At 40.8% G+C, this 22,757-nt stretch overlaps 1 protein-coding gene across 2 annotated transcripts in view; it reads left to right on the top strand.

The window, feature by feature from the left end:
- Nucleotides 1–22,757, top strand: part of LOC127647357 (voltage-dependent calcium channel gamma-2 subunit-like) — a 104,883-nt gene that overhangs the window by 7,670 nt on the left and 74,456 nt on the right. The window contains exon 2 of one of the 2 annotated variants that reach the window (XM_052131547.1): nucleotides 8,541–8,788. The exons of the other annotated variant lie outside the window; for it this stretch is intronic. Within the exon in view, the coding sequence (XP_051987507.1) occupies nucleotides 8,683–8,788 (106 nt within the window). The 5' untranslated portion in view covers nucleotides 8,541–8,682. The remainder of the gene's footprint in view (nucleotides 1–8,540; nucleotides 8,789–22,757) is intronic. 2 annotated transcript variants of the gene reach the window in all.

Here is a 22,757-nt window from a genome sequence, read left to right as displayed (position 1 = left end):
GCATTTGACAAAATGTAAGACATTCTGCCACACAATTAGACATAGGCCATATCCACACCATATCCACATGTTTTCATTCATCTTTTTCTCTATGCTTTGGCCTTCCGTCCACACTGAGACGGTGTTTTTGTCAGCAAAAACTGAGCTTTTTGAAAACACTCTTCCAAGTGGATACATTTGAAAACGCTGTGCATTATGTGATACAGTCATGTGATCCATTCAACCAAAATAATCAATATAGTGGCTTGTGTTATAGCGGTGCTGTTGTGCCTGATATTCACTTTGATAGCGTTGCTAAAGATAAATGTTAGTTTGTATAACCTTCACATTGCATTCCTTCAAAGGCGATATAAAGTTTACTCGGAATTGGTCTCGAGTTCCAGCGATGGAACTCAAGAACAATTGCGTTTCAGGCCGTACATGCTACTACATACGTACACTTAAGCGTTTTCATTTGTTTCAGTGTGGACGAGCAACTTTTGGAAAACGCTCAAAAATGGCAGTGTGGACAGAGAGCATTTCAAAAACGGCATTTTCAAATGTATATGAAATAATGTCAAAATACAATCCCTATGTAGCAGATCTAGACAAGTGCAGCAGGTGTGGAGGTGGATATCGAAAAAAACCCTTCCCTGCTGTGAAACTGCCTTATCTGCAAAACTGAGCAATTTCAATGTTAGACAAACAGAGAGACCTGATTACATGACAAAGTGCCTATCAGTTTACACCATGTGAGTCAATTGGCTTAATATGTCACTTGTGAGCAAGCTGATCAGCTTACAGATAGCAAGATCAAAGAACCTAGCAGCTTGTGCCACATTTCATGGTATAACTTTGGTCATTGTGATAGCCAGATGTAATTTTGAGCATGTATTGTAAAAGATCTTAAAACGTTATGGAAATATCAATCACATTAGTTATGCACAGCTCTAAAATATTTTATCAGCCTCTTTGTGAGTGCAGTCTTTATAAAATCCTTACCATGTAATCATGAAGGACTGGAAAAGCCATGTAAAATCATTAGTCAAAATGGGAGGAATAGCCAATGGAAGCTTCATCACTTTAAATGAACAGAAAAAAGATCAGTGCAATGTTTTTAAAACATCTATCATTTTCAACATCTTACAGTAAATAATGACAGAATCTATTTGTTTTGAAGGATAATTATCTTATTTAGAGCTGATGTAATGGCAAGCTAGGTCTCGCTTTGAATTTCTGAAATACAGCATGCAGTTGTCCTGTCCCAACCTCAGAATCAGAGGGCAAAATTCTGCTCTTCTGCTTCCACTCAGACAGAAGGGAACATAATGAGTGTCTCAGGGGCAATATTAATATTAGATTGAGAGACTGCCCTGGTGGAACACCGCTTGAATCATCCTTGTTCTGATTCAGCTCTGAAAGCAGGTTGAATGCGACAGTTATCAGAGTGCAACAGAACAGTCTGTTCCAAATTAAATTTCTGGCCTCCTCTCTTCTCTTTCCTCACCTAGTCTCTCTACCATTTGTTTTCTCTTTTGGGTTTTGCTTTTTTCCTACATGATAGTTTGCAGGTACAAATGTAGGAGTTTTCATGTCGTCATCCTTTATTGGGGCTGCTCATCTGCATAAGTAATTGAGTATACTGCTCTCCATGTCTGGCAGGGTTATGCAACATTATGAATTGAATTGAGAATGCCTTGTCAATTCCTGAATTTGAATTGAGGGAGCAAATTCAATTAGAACTCAAGGATGCAGAATTGTAATCCAACTTTCAGGATGTCAATTTATGGAATTAAAGTAGAGTAAAAAGGAAAGAAAATTAATAGAATTGAAAAGTGTAGCTTTTCTTTTTAAATACATTTAATGTTTCATTTTGAATTAAACACATCATACAAACAACACAGAGGGTAAAGGTTAAAGAAAGATTAAATTATATTCAGTTTCTCAACTGCCACCAATATAAATAATATAACTGTCCTTTTTACGAATCCAAGAAAAATGGAATTTCCCAGAATGCTTTAATTTAACCCAAACTCTTGTAAATGAAGCCAAACATGATGCATATTATGATGATAAACAGAACACCTAATAATGATCTGTTCTTGCCTATTTTGTTGTTGTCCTGGACTAATTAAAGTCCTCTGCTGTGTGACTATGTTGAATTTATTTGAAATGCAATATAGTCAATTCCTCTTCATATTATTCCAATTCAGCATACTGTGAGGTATGACAAATTCAATCCAAATTACAACTCATGAAGTCTTAAATTCAGAATTTTGCTCAACCCTATTATCTAGATCTGTCTCTCTTTCCCTTAGGAAAAAAGACACATTTGCTTTCAGTTACCTGGTCTCATAGAATCACGTTACCTACCTACATTTTCACAAAATGAGTTTTACATCGCTCATAGTCATGTCATGACAGTTTTCTGGTGAAATTAACAATAGAGGTGCTACAATAACGACTTTTATTCCCTTTCACATAAACGTAAAATGGCAAATTATCAGTTTATAAACATTTACTTTTCATCTTATTTCACACACAATGTAATATCTAATCAAATCGTATAAATCTAAACACTTTCATTAGAGCGCAAAACAATATGTGAACCTAATCTGCTGGCTTGCAAGTTGAGCCTGGAGCTCAGGCTGAAGAGCTGCAAAGATATCCCAAAGTTCTTTATCCCCTCCTTTGAAATTTGTTCCTTGATCTGATAGGATTTTAAAGGGTTTCCCTTGCCGACCAATGAAGTGACGAAAGGCCATAAGGAGTGAATCACTGTCCATACTTGCGAGGAGATCTGTATGCACTGCGCGGGTGGTCATACATTTGAAAATGATCCCCCATCTTATCTCATTTCTGCGTCCCACCTTTATGAGATATGGGCCGAAGAATTCTATACCAGTTGAATAGAAAACTGGCTGGTGAATTCTCAACCTGGCGGGAGGGAGGTCTGCTATTCTTGGGGGATGTGGTTTAATACCCAGTATTTCCTCCTGAGCTCTGCAAACACCTTCTCTTGTCCAGGGTGATGCAAACAATCATCGTAGTCTTTGATGATCAGCTTGGTGAGCGGGTGATGTGGGTCAAGGACAATGGGATGAATGGTATCTTTTTCTAGCTCACCGATCTGTCTGAGACGACCACCAACACGTATGAGCTTTGTACTGGTATCTAGTTCAGGGGCTAGGCACAGCAGTCGACTGTTGCTTGGCAGTGTTACCAGATTTCAAGTGGGACACCTCTTCAGGAAATGACTCGGCTTGGATCCGACTGAGGGCAATGAGCTTGGCTTCTTTATAATCCTGTTGTGAAAACAGGCTGTGAAAGAGATGAGGATAACAGTCCACATAAGGTTGACTTTTTTAGCTCACTGTCTTGATTCATGTGAGATAATGATGGCATCTCTGTCTGAGAAATGCTGGGCCTTGGTTCCATCTGCTGTCTCTGTTGAGATCAGAGGGCGACTTCCCTCTTGTAATGGCATCTGCAGGGTTGTAGCCTGACTGTACGTAACGCCAGGGGTCAGATTCAGTTAAGTCCTGTATCTCTGCCACTCTGGTCCCCACAAACACCTTAAAGCGGCAGGACTCTGATAAAAGCCAGTACTGTAGTGGAGTCAAAAAATGTGAAGCTGCCTAATACAATTCTTTGCTGCAATAACACCTGGGCAAAGTGATGTGCTGCAGGTCTTCCAATTCACTCTCCCAGTGTTTCCAAGAGAACAGTTGGTCTTCTGCCAGCCGTGAGTCATCCCACTCCCTCCTTTTGTCCCACAACCTCTCTACTAACACCTTAGCTCGAGTGGTGAATGGTACAATGTAGCCAAGGGGATCATATTGGCTAGCAAGGATTTTGTAGATGCTTCGCATTGTGGGCACTTAACAGTCTGGTTTGCGTCATTTATACGAGTGGGTGTCTGATTGACCATTCCAATGAAGGCCAAGAGTTGAGTCCTGGGCCTCATGGTGACCTTCACAGAGCCAGAGGATGCTGCTCTGAGTTTGAATATCAGCCAGCAGATGGCTGATAACTGAAGGGTAATTTGAGCACTGTCGTAGCTCAAATCCGCCAGATGCTAGAAGACTACAGAGTTTGTCAACACGATTCTTGGCCATGTCATGGGAAGCGAAGCTCTGAAGACAATTGTCCACATAAAATGACTTTTCCACTGAAACCCATGTGTCCTCTCCAGGCTGACTGTAATCTAGTACATGCTTCTGTTAAGCGAACAAGGCACAACACGGACTGAAAGTAATCCTGAAAGGCAGTACCTGCCATTCATAGACATCGGGAACTCTGTCTCTTTCATATCTCTCCAGATGTATCTCAGCAGTGGTCTATCCTTTGGCAAGAGGCGTACCTGATGGAACATGCCATGGATGTCACTACTGATGGCAATAGAGTGCTCCCGGAAATGCAGAAGAACTGCCAGAAGTGACGGAGCAAGAGTTGGACCTGGTAGTAGGAGCTCATTCAGGTTGTTCCATTGGTATGAGAATGAACAGTTAAAGATCACCCTATTCTTCCCATTATGTTGCACCATGTGGTGCATGATATACCAGGAGTCTCTGGTTCTATCCACCTGCTCCTGGCTTAGCTTCACTACATAACCAGCTTGCACTAGCTTATCCAGCTCCTCTTGGTATGCAGCAGCTAAATCAGGATCTCTCTCCAGACGTTTTTCAATTCCTTACGTGCATAGAGATGAGGCATGTTCCTGACATGAAGCAGAGGAGTAGCATACCACTGGACACCATCAATATCCATTCTCACAGTGTTCTCCTGGAGGAGTTGCATGGATTCATTTTCTTGGCGTGACCTGATGATCACCTTTTCACTCTGGAAAGGTAGAACATCAATTTGCCACAATCTCTCTACATTTGCAAAAAGGTCATTGATGGGTCGCAGCAAGGTGAAGAGGCATTGTTTAGGGGTAAGATGACTGTTCAGATCTTGAGCTGGACCCTGCAGTGTCCATCCCACGTGTCCTTACTGCCGCTGGCCCACCAGGGGGACCCAGTCTGACTGGCTGTTTGGGTGTAATGAGGTGGGGGCAATCAGAGCCAATGAGAAGCACTTGATGTACATTGTCCAGCTGTTGTAGAGGTAGCTCAGCGAGATGCTCGAATTTCCTTTGCAGGACACTGAATGAGTGTGTATGTTCTGCCAGACCCAGTGCCTTGGCTGTGAAGGTGTTACGGATCTTGTAGGCTTTACTGGGATTAACAGTTGGGGACACCGTAAAGGTCACAGCCGCCCCGTGAAGGACCTGGGTTCTCCCATGAGTCTTATTTGAGTCTAACTGCATCATGCAGAATGATGGTGCGCTCTGATCCATCATCTAATACTGCATAGGCCTCCATTGCTATGTTGCCATTTCTGATCAGAACCGTAGTCAATTTGAGCAGCACTTTACTGCCAGAGGTTGGGCGGTCGACATACAAAACTGCCCTGGAAGGAACTGCACTCTGCTGAGGTGGTTTGCTTTGGTCATTGTCATCATGCAGTACCAAAAAGTGCTTCTTGTTACACATTGGGCAGAGATCCTTTAGCGTGCAGTTGGCTGCTTTATGTCCACGACCACAACGCCAGCATCGTTTTTTTGTATTTATCCAGTCTGTCTTCTGGTCTTTGCTGAGAAGCTTATAGTTGACACAGCCATTTAAATTATGCTTAATATTGTCGCAATATGGACAAAAAGCTCTCAGCTTCTCCTCTCTAACTGTAACTGGTTTAGACGTGGCTGGCAACACAGGTGTGGACTGTGACTTTTCAGTTCCAAGCAGAATAGTAGTCAGTTTATGAGGCTGCTTAGACTCTCTTGTCACCTCTCTGTGGCTTATTGGGAATTCCTGCTTTATGCATCAAGCATACTGGCTATTGTCTTCCTGTACTTGAAGCTCATATTCCAGCCAATCAGCAAAGTCCAGCAATGTGGGAATAGTAATTTGTAGAGGGTGGGTGTACCACTTAAAACTAAACCTACGGGCATGTGGCAGTTTACTCGAGTCGAGACACATGTGATCCATATTCCAACTGTACACTACCTTTGTGGCCCAGCTGTTGCAACATACTGACAACAGAGCGCACCTGCAGCCCAAACATCCTGAAGGCTTTGACATCTCCACTCCGTATGTTAGGTCCATCCATCAGCTCAGCAATTCGTTGCAGGGCTAATTGGTGAGGTTGACCATACATTTTATTAAGAGTGAAAGCTGAGCGAATTGCTGAGCTTGAAAACTCCCTAGGGTCAGGAAACGTAAAGAAGGGGATGGTAGGGGCTGGACCTCTGTAGGGTTTCTCATGGGTAGATGAGGGTAAGAGACACTCTGAACAATATTCTGCGTGGGCTGGCCTCTTCCAGTCCACAAACTGATGGGACCACAAACTCAGGCAGCCGAGGTGGCATAGAATACGAGAGAGAGTTAGCATACCTAATCTGAGGTGAGTCGCTATACTGTGTTGCAATGGGGGCTCTGTCGTGTGAGGAGGAAGAAATGTTTCTCAGGTCCTCGATCAGCTCTGGGCTTTCCACTGGCACTGCTGGGCATGGCTGTCTCTTATTGGCAGGTGGTGTCAGCCTGTAGCGTGGGGCTGGTATTGGGCGGTATGGCTGTGGAGTCTGAATGTGGACTGCTGGAGAGTGAGAGCATGATGATGGCATCGGTGAAGTGACTGACTCAGGTGGAGCTCTCCGCTCAGATTTTAGGCTTTGAAGCTCGTGACTAAGTGCAGCATTCTGTTGACGCATCTCTTGGAGTGCTGAGATGATCTCAGGGAGCTGGCTGGCTTGCCGGTGCAAGGCTGCGTTCTCCCGCTTCATTTCCTCCATCATAACTGCAAGCTCTGGTAGCTGTTTCACTGGCCGTTGCATTGCAGCATTTGTTTCTCTCAGCTTTTCAGAAGTGCTGTCCCATTGGTCGGTCATTATCCATTCTGAACACTCTGATGTTTGGCTGATTGGTGAAGTGGATCTGGAATAACCTGTAGTATTTAGTGGTTCATCCTCCAGTACACCCCGGTAGGTAGGCGACCATGGTTGCTGTTGACGAAGCCCAGGTGCGCTGAGCACATAGTCTTCGATGTAAGCTGGAGGGTTAACTCGTCTCCTTGGTCGCACAGCAGGGGCTTCTCTTTCTGGGTGAGACATGTCTGTAACACTCCACTATCCGGCTCGAAGGGCATGTAAAAACTGCTGTTCACTTTTGATTCTAACTCTGGTTCAGAGTAATTGAACGGTTACAGGATTTCCGGTTAGAACATTAAGTCTCACACCAGGGTGTACTTGTGGATGATTTATTGTGTGTGGTTCTATAAACATAAAGCAATATACAAAATATAAATAAACATAAATGTACAAATCACAGATGTATAAACAGTTCTAGACCTATAAGTACTTAAATACTGGTTATAAATATAAGCAGCATGGTAAAAGGCATTAGAGAACTAGTTATATAGCAAATATTATATATAAAAATTATTATGCTACCACACAACATGCCTAGCGCCCACGTTGTTAACAGCGCATGTGTCCAACTCACCAGATAAACATGCCCGTACATGTTCCCTGAGACACCTTTTAAGTCTACACGTTATAATGCAGATATAACATTAAATAATGTAGAGATAAATAACATGGGAGGATCATATGATATTTAGGTGATAGGATAATGTGCAAAACATAATCAATGTAAATATTTAGATGGAATGCCGCTATAGCGATCTTTACTCTCATAAACGTATTATGCAACAAAATATCCAAATGTACTTACAATTAGTTGCACACACACATGTAATCCACAAATTCCTTAGCTTGCAACACTTCTGACTAATTTAACTATTATTCACTATTTACAAGCACATCTACAAATCCTCTCTCCTTAAGATCTTGTTTTCCAACTCCCCGGAATGTTTTGGAACAGTCCAAATCACAAACAGAGGTGGGAGAGTTTGGAAGAGTCCTTTTCAGAAGGGTGGCCTCTTTTAAAACACTAACAGGTAGGTATAGGTTTGAGGTTTTGGGTAGGCAGGTCGGTTTTGTTGATTTAAGACCCTTAAAACCTCATCGGTTCGAGAAAATATTTAACTTGCTCCAAGGAACCACTTAAAATAATTTTGCAAATGTGTCACCAGAACAGTGAAGAGGAATGTATATTTTATTAACTATACCCCCAAACCAACCCTAAACCTAACCATATCTGGAGTAAAAAATGTAATCTTTTAGATTGAAAATGGAACCTCCAAACCACGCTTGTGGTGAAAACTTGGGTCTCTCACAATGCTGACACAAAACACTACAGGTCGCTCAACTGGAGAAGGTGAATGCACTTGAACCAATGCAAAAATGTCTGATAGGAGATGCCGTTTGTCAGTAACTGGGCATTATGGGTACTGGAACATTCTGAAACAATAGTCAGACTTTCCATGTGATCATGTTGTCTAACTGATCAGAGTGTCTTTAATTCAGCCATTTTTAACTTCGTCTCCCTGTAAATAATGTATGATGTGTTGAAATTAGAAATGGTCATAAACCTCACTGTATGACATTCCTGTTACAGGTGGGAGGAGCTGAGCAATGTCATTTATCATTCCACCAATCATCTCTCTTCAGCTATGTGCTGCTTCCTTCAGGATAATGAGAGCAATAGAATAGCACAAGGCTTCATGGTTGCTCTTGGTCCTGGTGCGCTGGGATGCTGAATGGTTTCCCTGCACTTTGCACCCAAGGAACAGATCAATAGAGGACACACAGTGGGACCTGTGTGTGGGAGTGACCCCTGCAGTGTAACATCACAGATGATAGTTGGTAAATAAATGTAACACTACAGATGCACATGAATGCACATGTTTAACTCTGTGTAAGGATACAATTTTTTGAAGCTACATCCCACAAAGAGCTTATCCAGAGTAGTCCCACGTTTAATTTTTGATGGGAATGAAAATGAGGCTGTGAGGGATAGACTTACAGTCTCTTAAATGGACTAACAACACATTGTACCTAACAACACAAATTATGTTAGGCAAAATATTTTAGACCTATGTTGGTCTAATATTTATGTTTAAGTAATCTGACAAAAACAAAGCTCATTTTATAGCTCCACACTTACAGGTTCTCCATGGCACTATGGCAAACCAAAGTCTGTGGTAATTTATACTTAAATTAAACTTCACTCGACATTATGCACTCTCGTGTGGAGTGCCAAAATCTCTTTGAGACAATTACACTGAGCAAGACCAATTATATAGAATTGATCTCATTTCCACTGTGGTAGACTGTGTTAGGCCAATTTTGTGATAATGTTTAAAGGGGATCGTTCATTTAATTACCCCTCTACCCCACCAATGGCCATTTTACACATTTAAAGCAGTGCGAGTAGATCCCGCCATAAATGCTGATTAATTCTATATCTGCTCCATTCATTTTAATTCAGAGCGTTTTGCTGTTTTTTCCCCCAATTGCAGCTGCAGAATCTGCAGCCCTCTCAGGTGTGATGAATTAGTGGTGTCCTTGGCACAGTTCATTTGCAATCCATTACAGCGCATTAGCTTTGTGTCAGAGAGGAATCCAAACACCATGCATCACTAAAGTGAGGGAATGGCATCAGATACCCCCAACTTACACCCACAAACCACTGACTCGCAAAGCACATTTGAATTACAATTTTTCTTTTATAAAGTGTGTTGAAATTAGGTCAGAACATAATTTCCCTTGCTTAAAGGAAGGGTGAAAAAATTCAGGATAAAACTGCCTGAAGAGAAAAAAATTGCTCAGAGGTTGCTCATTTATAGCTCCAGAGACTCGTTGGAGATCTCAGTTAAGTATCAACTTTGTCTTATATATTAAAATGCCTTAAAAATAACAAAAATAACACAATTGTTGACATATAGTAACAGTAAAGAGCTATACCATTAAAGTGAATAACATAGCTCAGATAATTTAGTCTTAGAAGATTCTTTATAAGAAATATTCAGGTAGTCATTATATTCAGACAATTCAGTTTATATTGACATGTCTGACTTTTGATTGCAGGCTTTGGAATCTGAGCACAGTTTGAGACATTAAGATCGCTAGATTACTGGGATCTTTTTGTCAGGAGAAAAATCTGAGTCGTGGGTTTTTCTTTGCGGTTATTCTTTCCTATTGGTGAGTCTCACCTTGCAGAGTATCATTTCATAGAGGGGATTAAATGTTTATGTTGCTTTTGTTATATGTCATCTCAAGAGTTTGCTGGTGTCTTTTATGTTTTACCGGCCACAAGTGTATTGTTTAGTAGGAGGAAACACAGACACTCCATTAAAATGTCCCTAAATATTGCTGTGTGTAATGTAACATTTTTGCCATGAGTATTCACACACTGAGCTGCTGTCCTATCTCTCGGTCATTAATAAGGCTCTGGCTCTGTGACCAGGTGTGTGTGGTGTGAGTGTGGAGAGCAGACTGAGATGTTTCCACCTCTGCATACTCCCAGTTAGCACCTAGCTGGTGAGATGCTGACAATCACGCTTCTTGGTCCAGGCAGGAGCATACGGCCAAGAGACACCCCTCAACCCCTCTGAATATGTGTGCTGGGGGGAGGGGACAAGACTGCAGGGAGGAAGATGAGAACAGTGTGTATACAGGGAGAACTCAGGCAGTGCCATAGATCAGTGAACTATGCAACTGGTTTTGCTTTCACTGGACATTAAGTAGCGACCCAACACAATACCAAAACTGTTTAGCGTGCAGATGCATATAAGAATGAAATAGGTAATAATGAAAAGGAAAATTGACAATTGTGGTTCCAAAATGTCTCTTGAATTTTAATGTTTTTATACACTTGGCAGCCAATAATTCACTGCATGAAACAAACTGTGGTCGGTGCAAACCATGTTTATCCTCGTGGTAAGCAGGGCCATCAGCCACGATGGTGGACTGTCCATTGGGAGAACCGGGACATTTCCCGATGGGCTGGCTGTGAAACAGGGCTGCAAAATAATGAAGGGGACGCAATAAGCTGGAGGGGGCCATGAAATTGTTCCATGATATGCAGAAGGGGTCTGTGCTATAAAGGAGGGGACAGCGAAACACATAGCCAAAACCCTTCTGGGCCCTGTGATGATGGTGCATGCCCACTATAACCCCTGGTATACTCTACTCATTGGGCCTAGTTTAAGGGGAGCCACTCCATAATAGTTTGTCTTGGGCCCCTTGAAATTTAGTGACAACCCTGGGTATAGATTAACTTAATGAAATGTGGATCGTATTTTTCGTACCTTGCATAGATTTGTGGTTAGAGGATGTTGCCATGTATCTAATTAAGCTAGCGTAGCTTTCTACCAAGTGAAAGATACATTTGTGCCAAAGTACCATAGAATTTGAATGGCGTCAACAACAAAAGAGATGGGAAGTGTTAGGTTCTTTCTTGTAAACATTGATAAGCATATTTATTTTGCTATTCTAACTATACAGGACTACATGATTGGTGGTATTTTATTATTTGCATTCAGCACCGTTTGTATCTGCTGATGCACCATTTGTTGTCCACTCGAGAACTGTAAAAAGAAGGACAGAAGTAATTTCTGAAGTCACACCAATTTGCAGCATAACTAGCACCAACATTGTGAGTTCTTTCCCCCAAAATCCCAAAAGAAAACATTAACTCAATTTGTTTTTTAATTTATTAGAGAACACAGAGAAATAGGGCTCATTAAGTACATTTTATTACTTTGACTAAAATATATTTATTGAGCTACAAATATAATTGATTTCATGCCCCTCATAATCCAAAGCAACATGGCCATGTTAACTGCATTTAGTCTAAATAGGTGCTTATTCTAAATGGTCAAATGTGCAAGACATGCACTAGAGTATTAGGATTCCTACAAATACATATATTGTCATAGCACTCCTCTTTCTTCTCATCCTATAAGTGGGAGATGATATAGAACAGTCCACTTTGTGTCTGTATTGGTTGTAGCTCTGCTAAAGTCTTTGAGGGCTATTGATGGGTAGTAAATTGTAACCTGTGTCTCATTCTGATAGTGTAAGTGTCTCCTCTCTCCATCTGGGTTTTTATGTGTCCCACAATTGTCTGTCTCACTTCTGGAACATTCAATTCAGTAATGAAAATACACTCCCAGTTTTAGATGCTGAAAAGCTATTGGCTACAGCAGATGTGGCCCGTGCATTTTAAGTCAAGGCCTTCAGTGTGATTCACGCCATTATGAAAACACAGTTTCACAATGAATAAGACACCATATGCCATATTATACAGTATGTGGCAGTTGACTAATAATACCAATTGACATTTTAAAAACACATGGAGGACGTTCTTTGTTTTTAAATATTTTGTGGTGAAAAAAATAATTTCTGAGGACATAGCTCAGAGTAGTCATATTATAATTACAGTAATTCCAACATGATGTGTACACAATATTAGTATGCTACGTTGTTGTCACATGATCAAACTAAATTTGTTATGTGACCTCATCATGTTGAGTTTTAAATTTAGCAGGAAGCTTATTGAAAATAAACAAATTTTTAATTCAATTTTGTGTAAAAATGTCTAAACATTTGGCATTGCAATCACACTAGAAATGGAAGGACAAGTCAAGCGCATTCCATTGAGGGATACAGTGCTCCACCCAGTAAAATATTTTTGAAAAACAGTACTGTAGGAAACCTGGGTATTTTATGCATGCAGAAAATGTACATACTGTGCACAGTATACATAATATATATACTGCAGAAATAGTAGGAGAAGTATGGTAGAATGCTACTCAGAACATAGTCATTGAGAAGAATAGAGGGCCACTTTGTATGGTGGTCTGAGCCCAAAGGGGCCAAGCAGTGCTGTGGTTAAGCAGAGCTGCTCAGATGGCTGTGTTTACATCAGGGACCAGTGCTGGCAAAGCCTCCAGTCACAGCAAATGGTGCTGTTGGCTAAACATACTGCTGTCATGAGACTTCTACTGTCAACTTCATCTGGGAGAATCCAACAAGACGAGCTATCTCAGGGAAAATGTGGTTGCAAGCCCAGTGTTAATCAGCCTAAAATCAAACAATGTTTTGAGTTTTACACTACAGTTGGTGTGTGGTGCTTGACCATGCAAATACTCCACCACAAAGCTAGAGTGTTGTGGATGGTTGCCAGAACATTGCTATGTGGTTGGTAGAGCGATTCTGGGTGGTTGGCCATGCCAACCCCAAAACTCTTTGAAATTCTCTAAAATAGTAATAGTGAGAACCACTAACTACATTTGAATGACTTGATAGGATCAATATCTTGGGAAAGGTCTCTATTTGTGTTTATATTTTGTTTGCAGAATTCCCCTACAAGAGCAGTTGAAGAGAATGGAAGGTCCTTTAAAAATGTAAATCTGAGCTTTCATGTAAATGACAAAATCTGGATATCAGTGCTATGAAGAGCACTGAAGAATACTGATTTGAAGTCCTGGAAGTAGAGGATGTGCTGGGTTTATCAAGAAATGATGTGCACCTGGTATCTTACTTTTGCATGCATCAAATAATTCAGAAAGGGTGCAGTGTTCAGTATATGCCAAGATACAAACAGTATTGCTTCACAAAACAGCTGACGACGATGGTGCTATCCCATAAGGATAGTAAAACCCGAAATTTTTGACCATGTGGGGACATTTTGTCGGTCCCCATGAGGAAAACAGCTTATAAATCATACTAAATTATGTTTTTTGAAAATGTAAAAATGCAGAAAGTTTTCTGTGAGGGTTAGGTTTAGGGGTAGGGTTAGGTTTAGGGGATAGAATATAAAGTTTGTAGAGTATAAAAACCATTATGTCTATGGAAAGTCCCCATAAAACATGGAAACACAACGTGTGTGTGTGAGTGTGTGTGTGTGTGTGTGTGTGTGTGTGTGTGTGTGTGTGAGCGTGTATTTATCACTTTGTGGGGACCAAATGTCCCCATAAGGATAGTAAAACCAGAATTTTTTGACCTTGTGGGGACATTTTGTCGGTCCCCATGAGGAAAACAGCTTATAAATCATACTAAATTATGTTTTTTGAAAATGTAAAAATGCAGAATGTTTTCTGTGAGGGTTAGGTTTAGGGGTAGGGTTAGGTTTAGGGGATAGAATATAAAGTTTGTACAGTATAAAAACCATTATGTCTATGGAAAGTCCCCATAAAACATGGAAACACAACGTGTGTGTGTGTGTGTGTGTGTGTGTGTGTGTGTGTGTGTGTGTGTGTGTGTGTGTGTGTGTGTGTGTGTGTGTGTGTGTGTGTGTGTCTTTTTCTTAGAGTAATAAGGAACTATATGAATTTTTAATGAAGAGCAGTATGGCTTCTCTTTGCTCTCTCAGATTGGTTTCCAGGACAAGGTGCCTCTCATCTTCACTGTGGCTTGTGCTACATGTGTGTGTGTGTGTGTGTGTGTGTGTGTAACTTTTCCCTAAAAGTTAGAATCTCTCAATCCTATACCCCACAACTTTCTTGTCTCTCTCAACTACCCTATAAGTAATTGCTTAAAAGTCCATAAGCAATAAAAAAAGTAATTACTTTAGCAATTCCGCTTGATGCCACAGATATTAAACATTTTACGATTAAGTTACCTAAAGAGCAGAATGCATTAAGTGAAATCCAGTGATGTCAGTCTCTGAGTGCGTTCTCTTTCTGGGAGAGCAATAGGAAATCAGGCAGCAGGAGTCACACTCAGGGATAAGAGGTCCAGGTACACTGACCTCTGTAAGTCCACAATGCTTCCTCAGCTGGCTACACACAATGCATCCCTGTACACCCCTGTATGAGCCTAATTAAAGCAATTAATCAGCTGAACTGCACTGAGAATCACACGCTGCTCCACCAGCCGCTCTCTCAGGGCCCTTTGGGTGACCATAGCTAGTATGGGCACTAAAGTTAAGTGAGCCACTGCTTCTGTGACATCAGGGGATATGAGGTTAATGTAATGAGGCACTTTGAGAGAATGCTCAAAAATCATATGAAGAGAAATATCTAGTAAAATGCTGCAAATCATTCAGCTTGCATAGTCAAAATATGTCCTTAATGTGCATTGGAACACCACTTAAAGTCAGACTTTTCATTTAAACTTTGATTTTGCGAAGATGCGGGGTTATGATATCAAATAATCGATGTGCAAAGTTAATGATAAACATTAACTTTTAAGTAATTAAAATGTATCAATAATAAAAAAAATACAGGTGTGTAAAACCGATAAATTATCCTCTCTTTTAATAATCGAACACTTGGAAAACAAATGCTAGCATTGCATGGGTCCTTAGGCTTCATAATTTGGTCTCTAGAAGACATCTGTTTTGACAATACAAACCTGCAAAGCTACAGTCTAGGCAACTTGGACCAAAGAAAGATTTTAATTCCAACTACAAGTCTGCTTGTAAAGTCAGGGCAGATCGATCAATCACAACTTCAGTGAGAAGTGTCATTTGACTGTTATTCCCAAGATAGCAGTTAACTAACACTCTTGGCGGTGACTAATCAGAGATTCCTTTATACAGAGATAACCTTCACATTTTTACCATAGGAGAGAGCATAACGGTCAACTAGCATAAATTACCTTTGCGAATACCATACAAATGAGTGGGGAGAGCCGTAAACTGACACCTACTTGTCGCAAAATCGTCTGTGAGTCATTTTATTTTAGTAAGCTCAAACCACACATAGTTAATTCCAAAAGGATTGTTTAGATTAAAACATGTTGAAGATTAGCAGACATGCAGTCAATTCATTAAGCTGTTTCCTCACAAAAGCAGTTAATTCGGTGTACTGAAGCATCTCCTTCATTAACATCCATTCAAAAAGAACTGCCTCTGGTCTCCTCACCAGTGTACCACCATGTTATGCTACGTTTTACTAATTTGAAGGCACCCAATGGCAGAGGGGTTCTGGAAAAATGTCCCTTTAAGGCAAGTCAGGTCACTGGGTATGTTAGTAACACCTCCGGGAAGCTATTTTCTGTGGATACAAGTACTGTTCCTTTCTACTTGAATGGGAAAAGACAGAAATCTCCAAAACAATTGGTCAAAATTATAAACACATTGCAAATCAGCAATAAAATCGTCTAGGTTACTATTGTAACCTCCGTTCCCTGATGGAGGGAATGAGACATTGTGTCGAGTGAAGTGACACTAGAGGACTTCTTGAAGGCCTCGGTTACCACTGAACTTGAGAAAAGGCCAATGAAAAATTAGCAGACAGAAATCGCATGTCCCTCTGTCACGATCCCATGTTGTCTGCCCCATGTTTCACTAGTCTATTGTCTTGAACTACAATTCCCACAATTCCCGGCCCTCATCACTGCCAGCACTTTGTCATTGTCCTCACCTGATTGTCGTTTAGTCCTCATTACTCCTCTGTATATAAACCCTGGTTGTTTGGTCAGTCATTGTTGATCGTTGTTTGTGGATGTCTGAAAGTTGATGTTTTGCCTTGTTTACCCAGTTTGTGTACCCTTTGGATGTTTTCGTGTTTTGGTTTAGTTTTTCCCATCGTGGACGTTTCCTTTGTTCCAGTCTTGTTTGTTTTCACTTTGTTCAATAAAAACCCGCACTTAGATCCTCACCCCTCGTCTGCCTCCTCCTGCTAACGTTACACCCTCCCTGGACATACGGGTATAAAAGGAGGGAATCATGCATCTATCCATTCAGGTTTTGCACTGAGGAGCCGAGAATAAGGTTCGGCCATAGCAGTGGCTCGATTCAGCATCATTCAGCTATCGGGGAAGGCATTCTTTTCACTATGGGCATGGATGCCAGAGGGTGCCCATTACCTGAGAAAGAAGGTCCTTCCTCAGGGTAATTCACTAGGGAGGGGCTGTCGCAAGGAGCATGAGATCCGAGAACCAAGTCCGTGCGGGCCAGTAGGGGGGCTACCAGAGTGACTTGTTCCTTGTCCTCGTGTTCCTCGTATCCCTGACCTTGCACAGGGGAGGGGAGCCTCCACTAGGGAGTACCAGAGTGGGCAATGGGAGGACTCTTTGGAAGCGAACATGTCTATCTGTGCTTTGCCGAACCGCTCCCAAAACAGCATGGCCACCTGGGGGTAGAACTTCCACTCTACACTGAGCATACCTTGTCGCAACAGCGCATCCACTGCCGTGTTGAGGTTGCCTGGGATGTGAGTGGTGCGCAACGACCTGAGACCTCCAAACGAGTAGATGGCGGGCGAGTTGTGACATATAACAAGAGCGCACACCGCCTTGGCGATTTATGTATGCTATCATAGCGGTGCTGTCTGATCGTGCTTTCCCCGTATTAGCACGAGAAACCTCCCCAGGCAACTGCTCTGTCCACTTGGGGGACCTCTGAGTACCCGTGGGTCACCCCGCCATCGAGGGTAGTGAGAGCAGATGAGCGAGGAGGTCGGTTGCGGGCAGTGAAAGGGGCCCCCCACGACCTCATCAGCTCATCATGCACCTAACCAGGGGAGTCTTGGCTGTGAGCGGCGCCCAGACCCGAGGAACCAATCGTCTGGCTGTGAAGACTGTGGGGAGGACGACTTGGGGGTGGCTGGATTAGCGTTACTCCTTAAGAAGGAAGGCTGCGATCGCAACCTTGCCATGGTGAGGTTCTTGCTGTGAGAACATGAATCATCCACTAATGCCGCCTCAGTGTGATCGCTGCCCAGACACACGAGGCAGCGCCTGTGACCTTCAGGAGTGTAGAGAAATCGACTGTATCCAGGAACTACACAGGGGCGTAAGGGCATCTTTATAAAGACGCGTCCTGAAAAGGATGTTCAACGCCAGCCGTGTATTTGCTCTTTTAGAGAAAATAAACTATATTACAAATATTCTCTTTTAGCAGCGCTACTGATGCGCCCAGGGGTTAAGCTGCACTGCTGTGCAGAGAAGGAGAAAGCCGCTGTTATGCATTGTAGGATCCAACAGCGTAAGCTCTGCAGAGGTGAATGGAACAGTAAATGTTCTCAGCTCGCTGATCGCACAACCGCTCCGATCCGAAGAAAAATTCAGAATGGACAGATGCATGATTCATTCAATTTATACCCGTATGTCCAGGGGAGGGACATGCAAATTCTGCCAATTTCTCATTGGCCTATTCTCAAATTCAGAGGTAACCGAGGCCTTCAAGAAGTCCCCTAGTGTCGCTTCACTCACACACACAACGTCGAAGTGAGTGACAGACGGGGAACTGACATCAATTGTATCATAAATTGTGCTTCTTCTTTTCTTTTTTTCTTTTTTTAGCTCAGATCATGCTGAAAAAGTAGTATTTTTTAGGCTAGTCCAGCTAATTCATGTTCTCGACTAAAACTGACAGATGATGTCTCTATTAAAAAGTGATGGGCTCTTTTAACTGGCAGAGATTTCCGGAACCTGCCATATCCAGTGTTACAATTTCTCCCAGTCATAAGTATACCAGTGACATGTCTTATCCTATACAGTCTCTTTATCATGCAGTATTTCTGAAAGGGCATTTAAATCTGATACAATTATAATGTTATATATACTGCCTTGCTTTTTTATTGGCTGAATTTAGAGCAAATGCAATTTTTTTTCAGCCCATAAATGGCAAAAGACAATGAGCCATGACACCATCTTGTTTTGTTTATCTTTGACCATGACCTATGATTGACTGGAACAATTTGAGGTCAGAAGTGGGAAATTTCAACTCAACTATTCCCACTTCCGACTTCATCTGGAACGTTGCATGACTGTAGTGTTACTGTATCTTCCCATCACTGGCCAATGGACTGCCATAATAGTCAGTGAATAGGAATATACCCCATCTGACTTAGTATGTAATGCAGCATTAGCAACGTTTAGGCCCAAGTCACGTGCAGCAAGGCAGCCTTAATTAATTAATTAATATATTTCTTTAGATCGTTCTCGTATTTGCTCTCTTTATCATTGTCTCTCTCTCTCAAACACATGCATATACACAGAAACACAGACAAACAACATGCTCTGAGGGTCACAGCAGCAGTCCTGGCACAACACATTCCCACGTGTCCTCATGGGTCTCAATGGCCTGTTTCTCTGCATTTGATGTTGAGTGTGTCTGTGCGTGACATAGGCATTGTCTCTGTGTTTGGAGGGGACCAATGGCATACACTCTACGTCAAGCTTCTGTGTGTCACTATCAGGAAGTAATCAGATGAGAGGGCAACGTCACAAGTCACAGCCTCATAGCAACAGCACAAGGAAGAAAAGGGGACAGAGGAGGGAGGGAGAAAGGGAATGAAGAAGATAGTGTGAGAATGAATTAACACCTTTAACGGCAGCAGCCTATTAAGGCTGCAGAAAAGCAGAAAGGCACGAAGAAAGAAAGTGAGAGATTGAGAGACGGCGGGATGATGGGAGAAACATTCACATTGATAGTAGTGAGGAAAATATAGTGTTGAAATGCAGCATATGTAAGGCAAATGTGGGTCGTTTTTTGTTTTTTTGTTTTTGCAATGCAAATCTATGCATACAGTACAACACAGAAATGGCTGAATAATCAATGTAGTTTTGTCATATCTTCTTTGCTGCAAAAAATGATATAAATAATCATAATAAATCTTAATCAGTATTTTTGTCTACAGTATCTAAACACCCTTAATAAGATCAAATTCATTTGAGAAGAAAAATTGATAAGATTATTTTATATTGTGAAAGTATATTGTGAATTAAGTTTACTGTTCATTCAACATTATAGGTCTAAAACTAGCAAACTAAGCTAAGTTTATGCTTAAAACAGGAAGAACAAAACAGGTTGATAATGAGGTGAACTTAAAGGGATATTTCACACAAAAAATACAATTTTGTCAATGTTACTCTAATGTTACTCATTACCTGTATGACTTCATTCTTCCATGGAACACAAAAGATGAATAGAAAAAAAAGTCTTAGCAGGATTTATTCGCCATAGTTTACGTGAATAGTGACTCTGATCTGTCAAGCCTGAAAAGGACAAAAAAAAGAAACTGTAAAATTGAGACTCATGCACTGTATTCCAAGTCTTCTGAAGTGATTCAATCAGTTTGTGTGATGAACAGAAAAAACTGTAAGTTGTTATTCACTCTCAAAATAAAAAAATATTAATAAACGAAAGTGCTTAAATCAAATATGGTAATAATAATAAATAATAATATTAAAATAATGATACATAAATAACATCAAACCTCACAGGTTTTCATTGCATCTTGTGACCAAACATCATGCATAAAAGTAATCCATAAGACCCCAGTGCTTAAATCTATGTCTTCTGAAGCGATAGAATAGGTGTGGGTGAGAAGCAGATCAAAATATATGACCTTTTTTACTATAAATACTCCTCCATGCCCAGTAGGTGGTGATATGCACAAACAAATTTGAATCACCAAAATCAAAGAAGAAGAAAGTGAAAGTGAAGATTTATAGTAAAAGCTTAAATATTAACCTTCAAAGTTTTGGCTACCATTTATTTGCATTGAATGGACCTACAGCGCTGAAATGTTCTTCTATATTCTTCATTTGTGTTCAGCAGAAGAAAGAAAGTCATAAACATCTGGGATGCATGAGAGTGAAACAATTATGAGATTTTTGGTTGAATCATCCCTTTAAGGATGTTTATATATTTTGTATGGAAAACTATTCCTTTAACCTCTCTTTTGTAAATCTGTAAATCTTACAAAACCCTCTGCTCTCTAAAAAACACATGCTGTCTTTAACTTGTTTGTCATCCAAGAGTCGCTCTCTGTTCCATCTCACATACATGCACACAGACGATACGTGCCCCCTTGGTCGTTCTCTTGGCTCAGGAAGAGAAATCAATATCAACAAATTAATCATTCAGCCTAAGGCAATCCAGCCGAAAGGGGGAGGGTTGGAGAGGTGTGCATGTGAGTGAGTGTGTGTGCTGCTGAGGAAGAATTGGCAGTAGTACATGTTCTGACATTTGATTTAAGCTCTCCTTATGGCTAAACCAACATTATTTCATATTGGTGCTGGAACTGATACTGTTACCCTAACTGTTATTTTGCTTGTTGTGGTGTTTTGTTATCAAGCTCATTTTTCTTGTTCTTTCAAGATTATGTCAGTCGGTTGTGTTATTTACAAAGACAGGGAGAGGAGAGGAGAGGAGAGCCCTGTTGAAAAGACTAGAATAGCTTTTCACCAGCATATGTTGTGTTTTTGATGCTGGTCCCTGGTATGGAATGCTGGTGTACTGATGTCCCAACCAGGCCTCTTCACTAGCTTAACCACCTTCATGAGAAAAATGATCCTGGTTCACCAGCTAGACCAGCACTAAACCAGCATGAATATTCAGTTTGACAGATTGCACACCTTCATTTAAGAATGTGACAAAATGTTAAAGATTAGGGTAGTCCAGTATAAAAGTTTAAGAACCCCATTCCCAGAAAACACCATTCTGATTGAGAGCTATTCGGAATATTGGCTATTCTCAATGCTAATGGTGATTACAGCCTTACCTTAATGTGTAACGGGTCATTCAGATGAACACATTCTTGCGCTAAAAAAGATAGATGAATGAATACAAGCCAACACAAGTTTCTCAAGATGAGTTGTTTAAAGTACAATTTCAACAAGACACCGCATCTTAAAACGTTGCGCTGCTGCACGTGATGCAGCACTCTGGACCAAGATGTCTTTGCACATGTTTACATAGAAAAGCTATTGGGAAAACAAATCATCATGGTCCCCAAACGGACTTACACAACCTTATATGTCACACAAGACAATTTGTTGAGGGTGTAACTCCTCTTCAAATCCCTCATCTCTCTGAACACACTGACATTCCAACTTTTCTAGAAATTAAGCAACATTTTTGGGGTAGTGGCAAATTTGTGACATCATACTACAGTATACTCATTCCTTGTGTGGGTTGAATAATCATAGGACACAGGACAGTATACAGAAAGTATATCAAGATCACTGGGTGGCAAATACTGTACTAATAAGTTATTTTTACACAATAATAACGTGTGACTACACACTCATACAGTACATGTTTGCATAAGCAGAGGTCTGGATGACAACGGCCTGCACTCAGAAAGTTTAATTGCTAGAAATTTAGGCAGTTGACCAGTTAAAAACAGGTTAATATTGGTAATTACTCCATTAAAAGAATTTGCCAACATATGCATCCCTAGTAATAGCCATTAAATTAACAATACATAGCTTGCAATTAATAAAAGAATATAACATGATAATATAATATACACTTTCTGGCCATTACAGAAGACGTCAGTTATTCACGTAAGTGACCTGCCATGATTGAGATTTCTTTGTGCTTGTCTACTACTGTAGAGGAAGACTCTTCAGACACACTACTGGTTCACTTGCTGTGGTCCTCCTCATCCTTGCACAGGTTCATTTATAGCATATGATATAATTTAGCTATTGCATTGATTGGAACTTACTGACACATTTCTATAATTTACAGACAAAACTCTGTGCCCATATCAGTGAGGGACATATTACTATAATTCAGTGTTTCTCCACTGGTTTTGCTTCAGGACCTAGACTTTACATTGGACATCATGTGGTTACCCAAGGCAGTACCAAAATTATTCATCACACAAAAGTAAAAAGGAACAAAGATGAAAGCATTTCACATAACCTGTCCATATTGGCATCTACCTGATCTGTGTGTGTGTCTGTAAAACGCTAATCTGTTTCATAATGTGCACTAGTCTATTGTATGTGATAATGTGTCAAAGTCTAAATGTTATTTGCTTATCATTTTGTGATGAGTATTGAGATATTTTACCTCACAATACTGTGTGCTGTATATATTCTCATGCTAAGAATCAATATGTTTAGTTACATTTAAATT

The sequence above is a fragment of the Xyrauchen texanus genome, chromosome 8 (genome assembly GCF_025860055.1).
Source record: "Xyrauchen texanus isolate HMW12.3.18 chromosome 8, RBS_HiC_50CHRs, whole genome shotgun sequence".
NCBI classification, from domain to species: domain Eukaryota; kingdom Metazoa; phylum Chordata; class Actinopteri; order Cypriniformes; family Catostomidae; genus Xyrauchen; species Xyrauchen texanus.
This window is presented reverse-complemented; position numbering and strand designations above follow the sequence as displayed.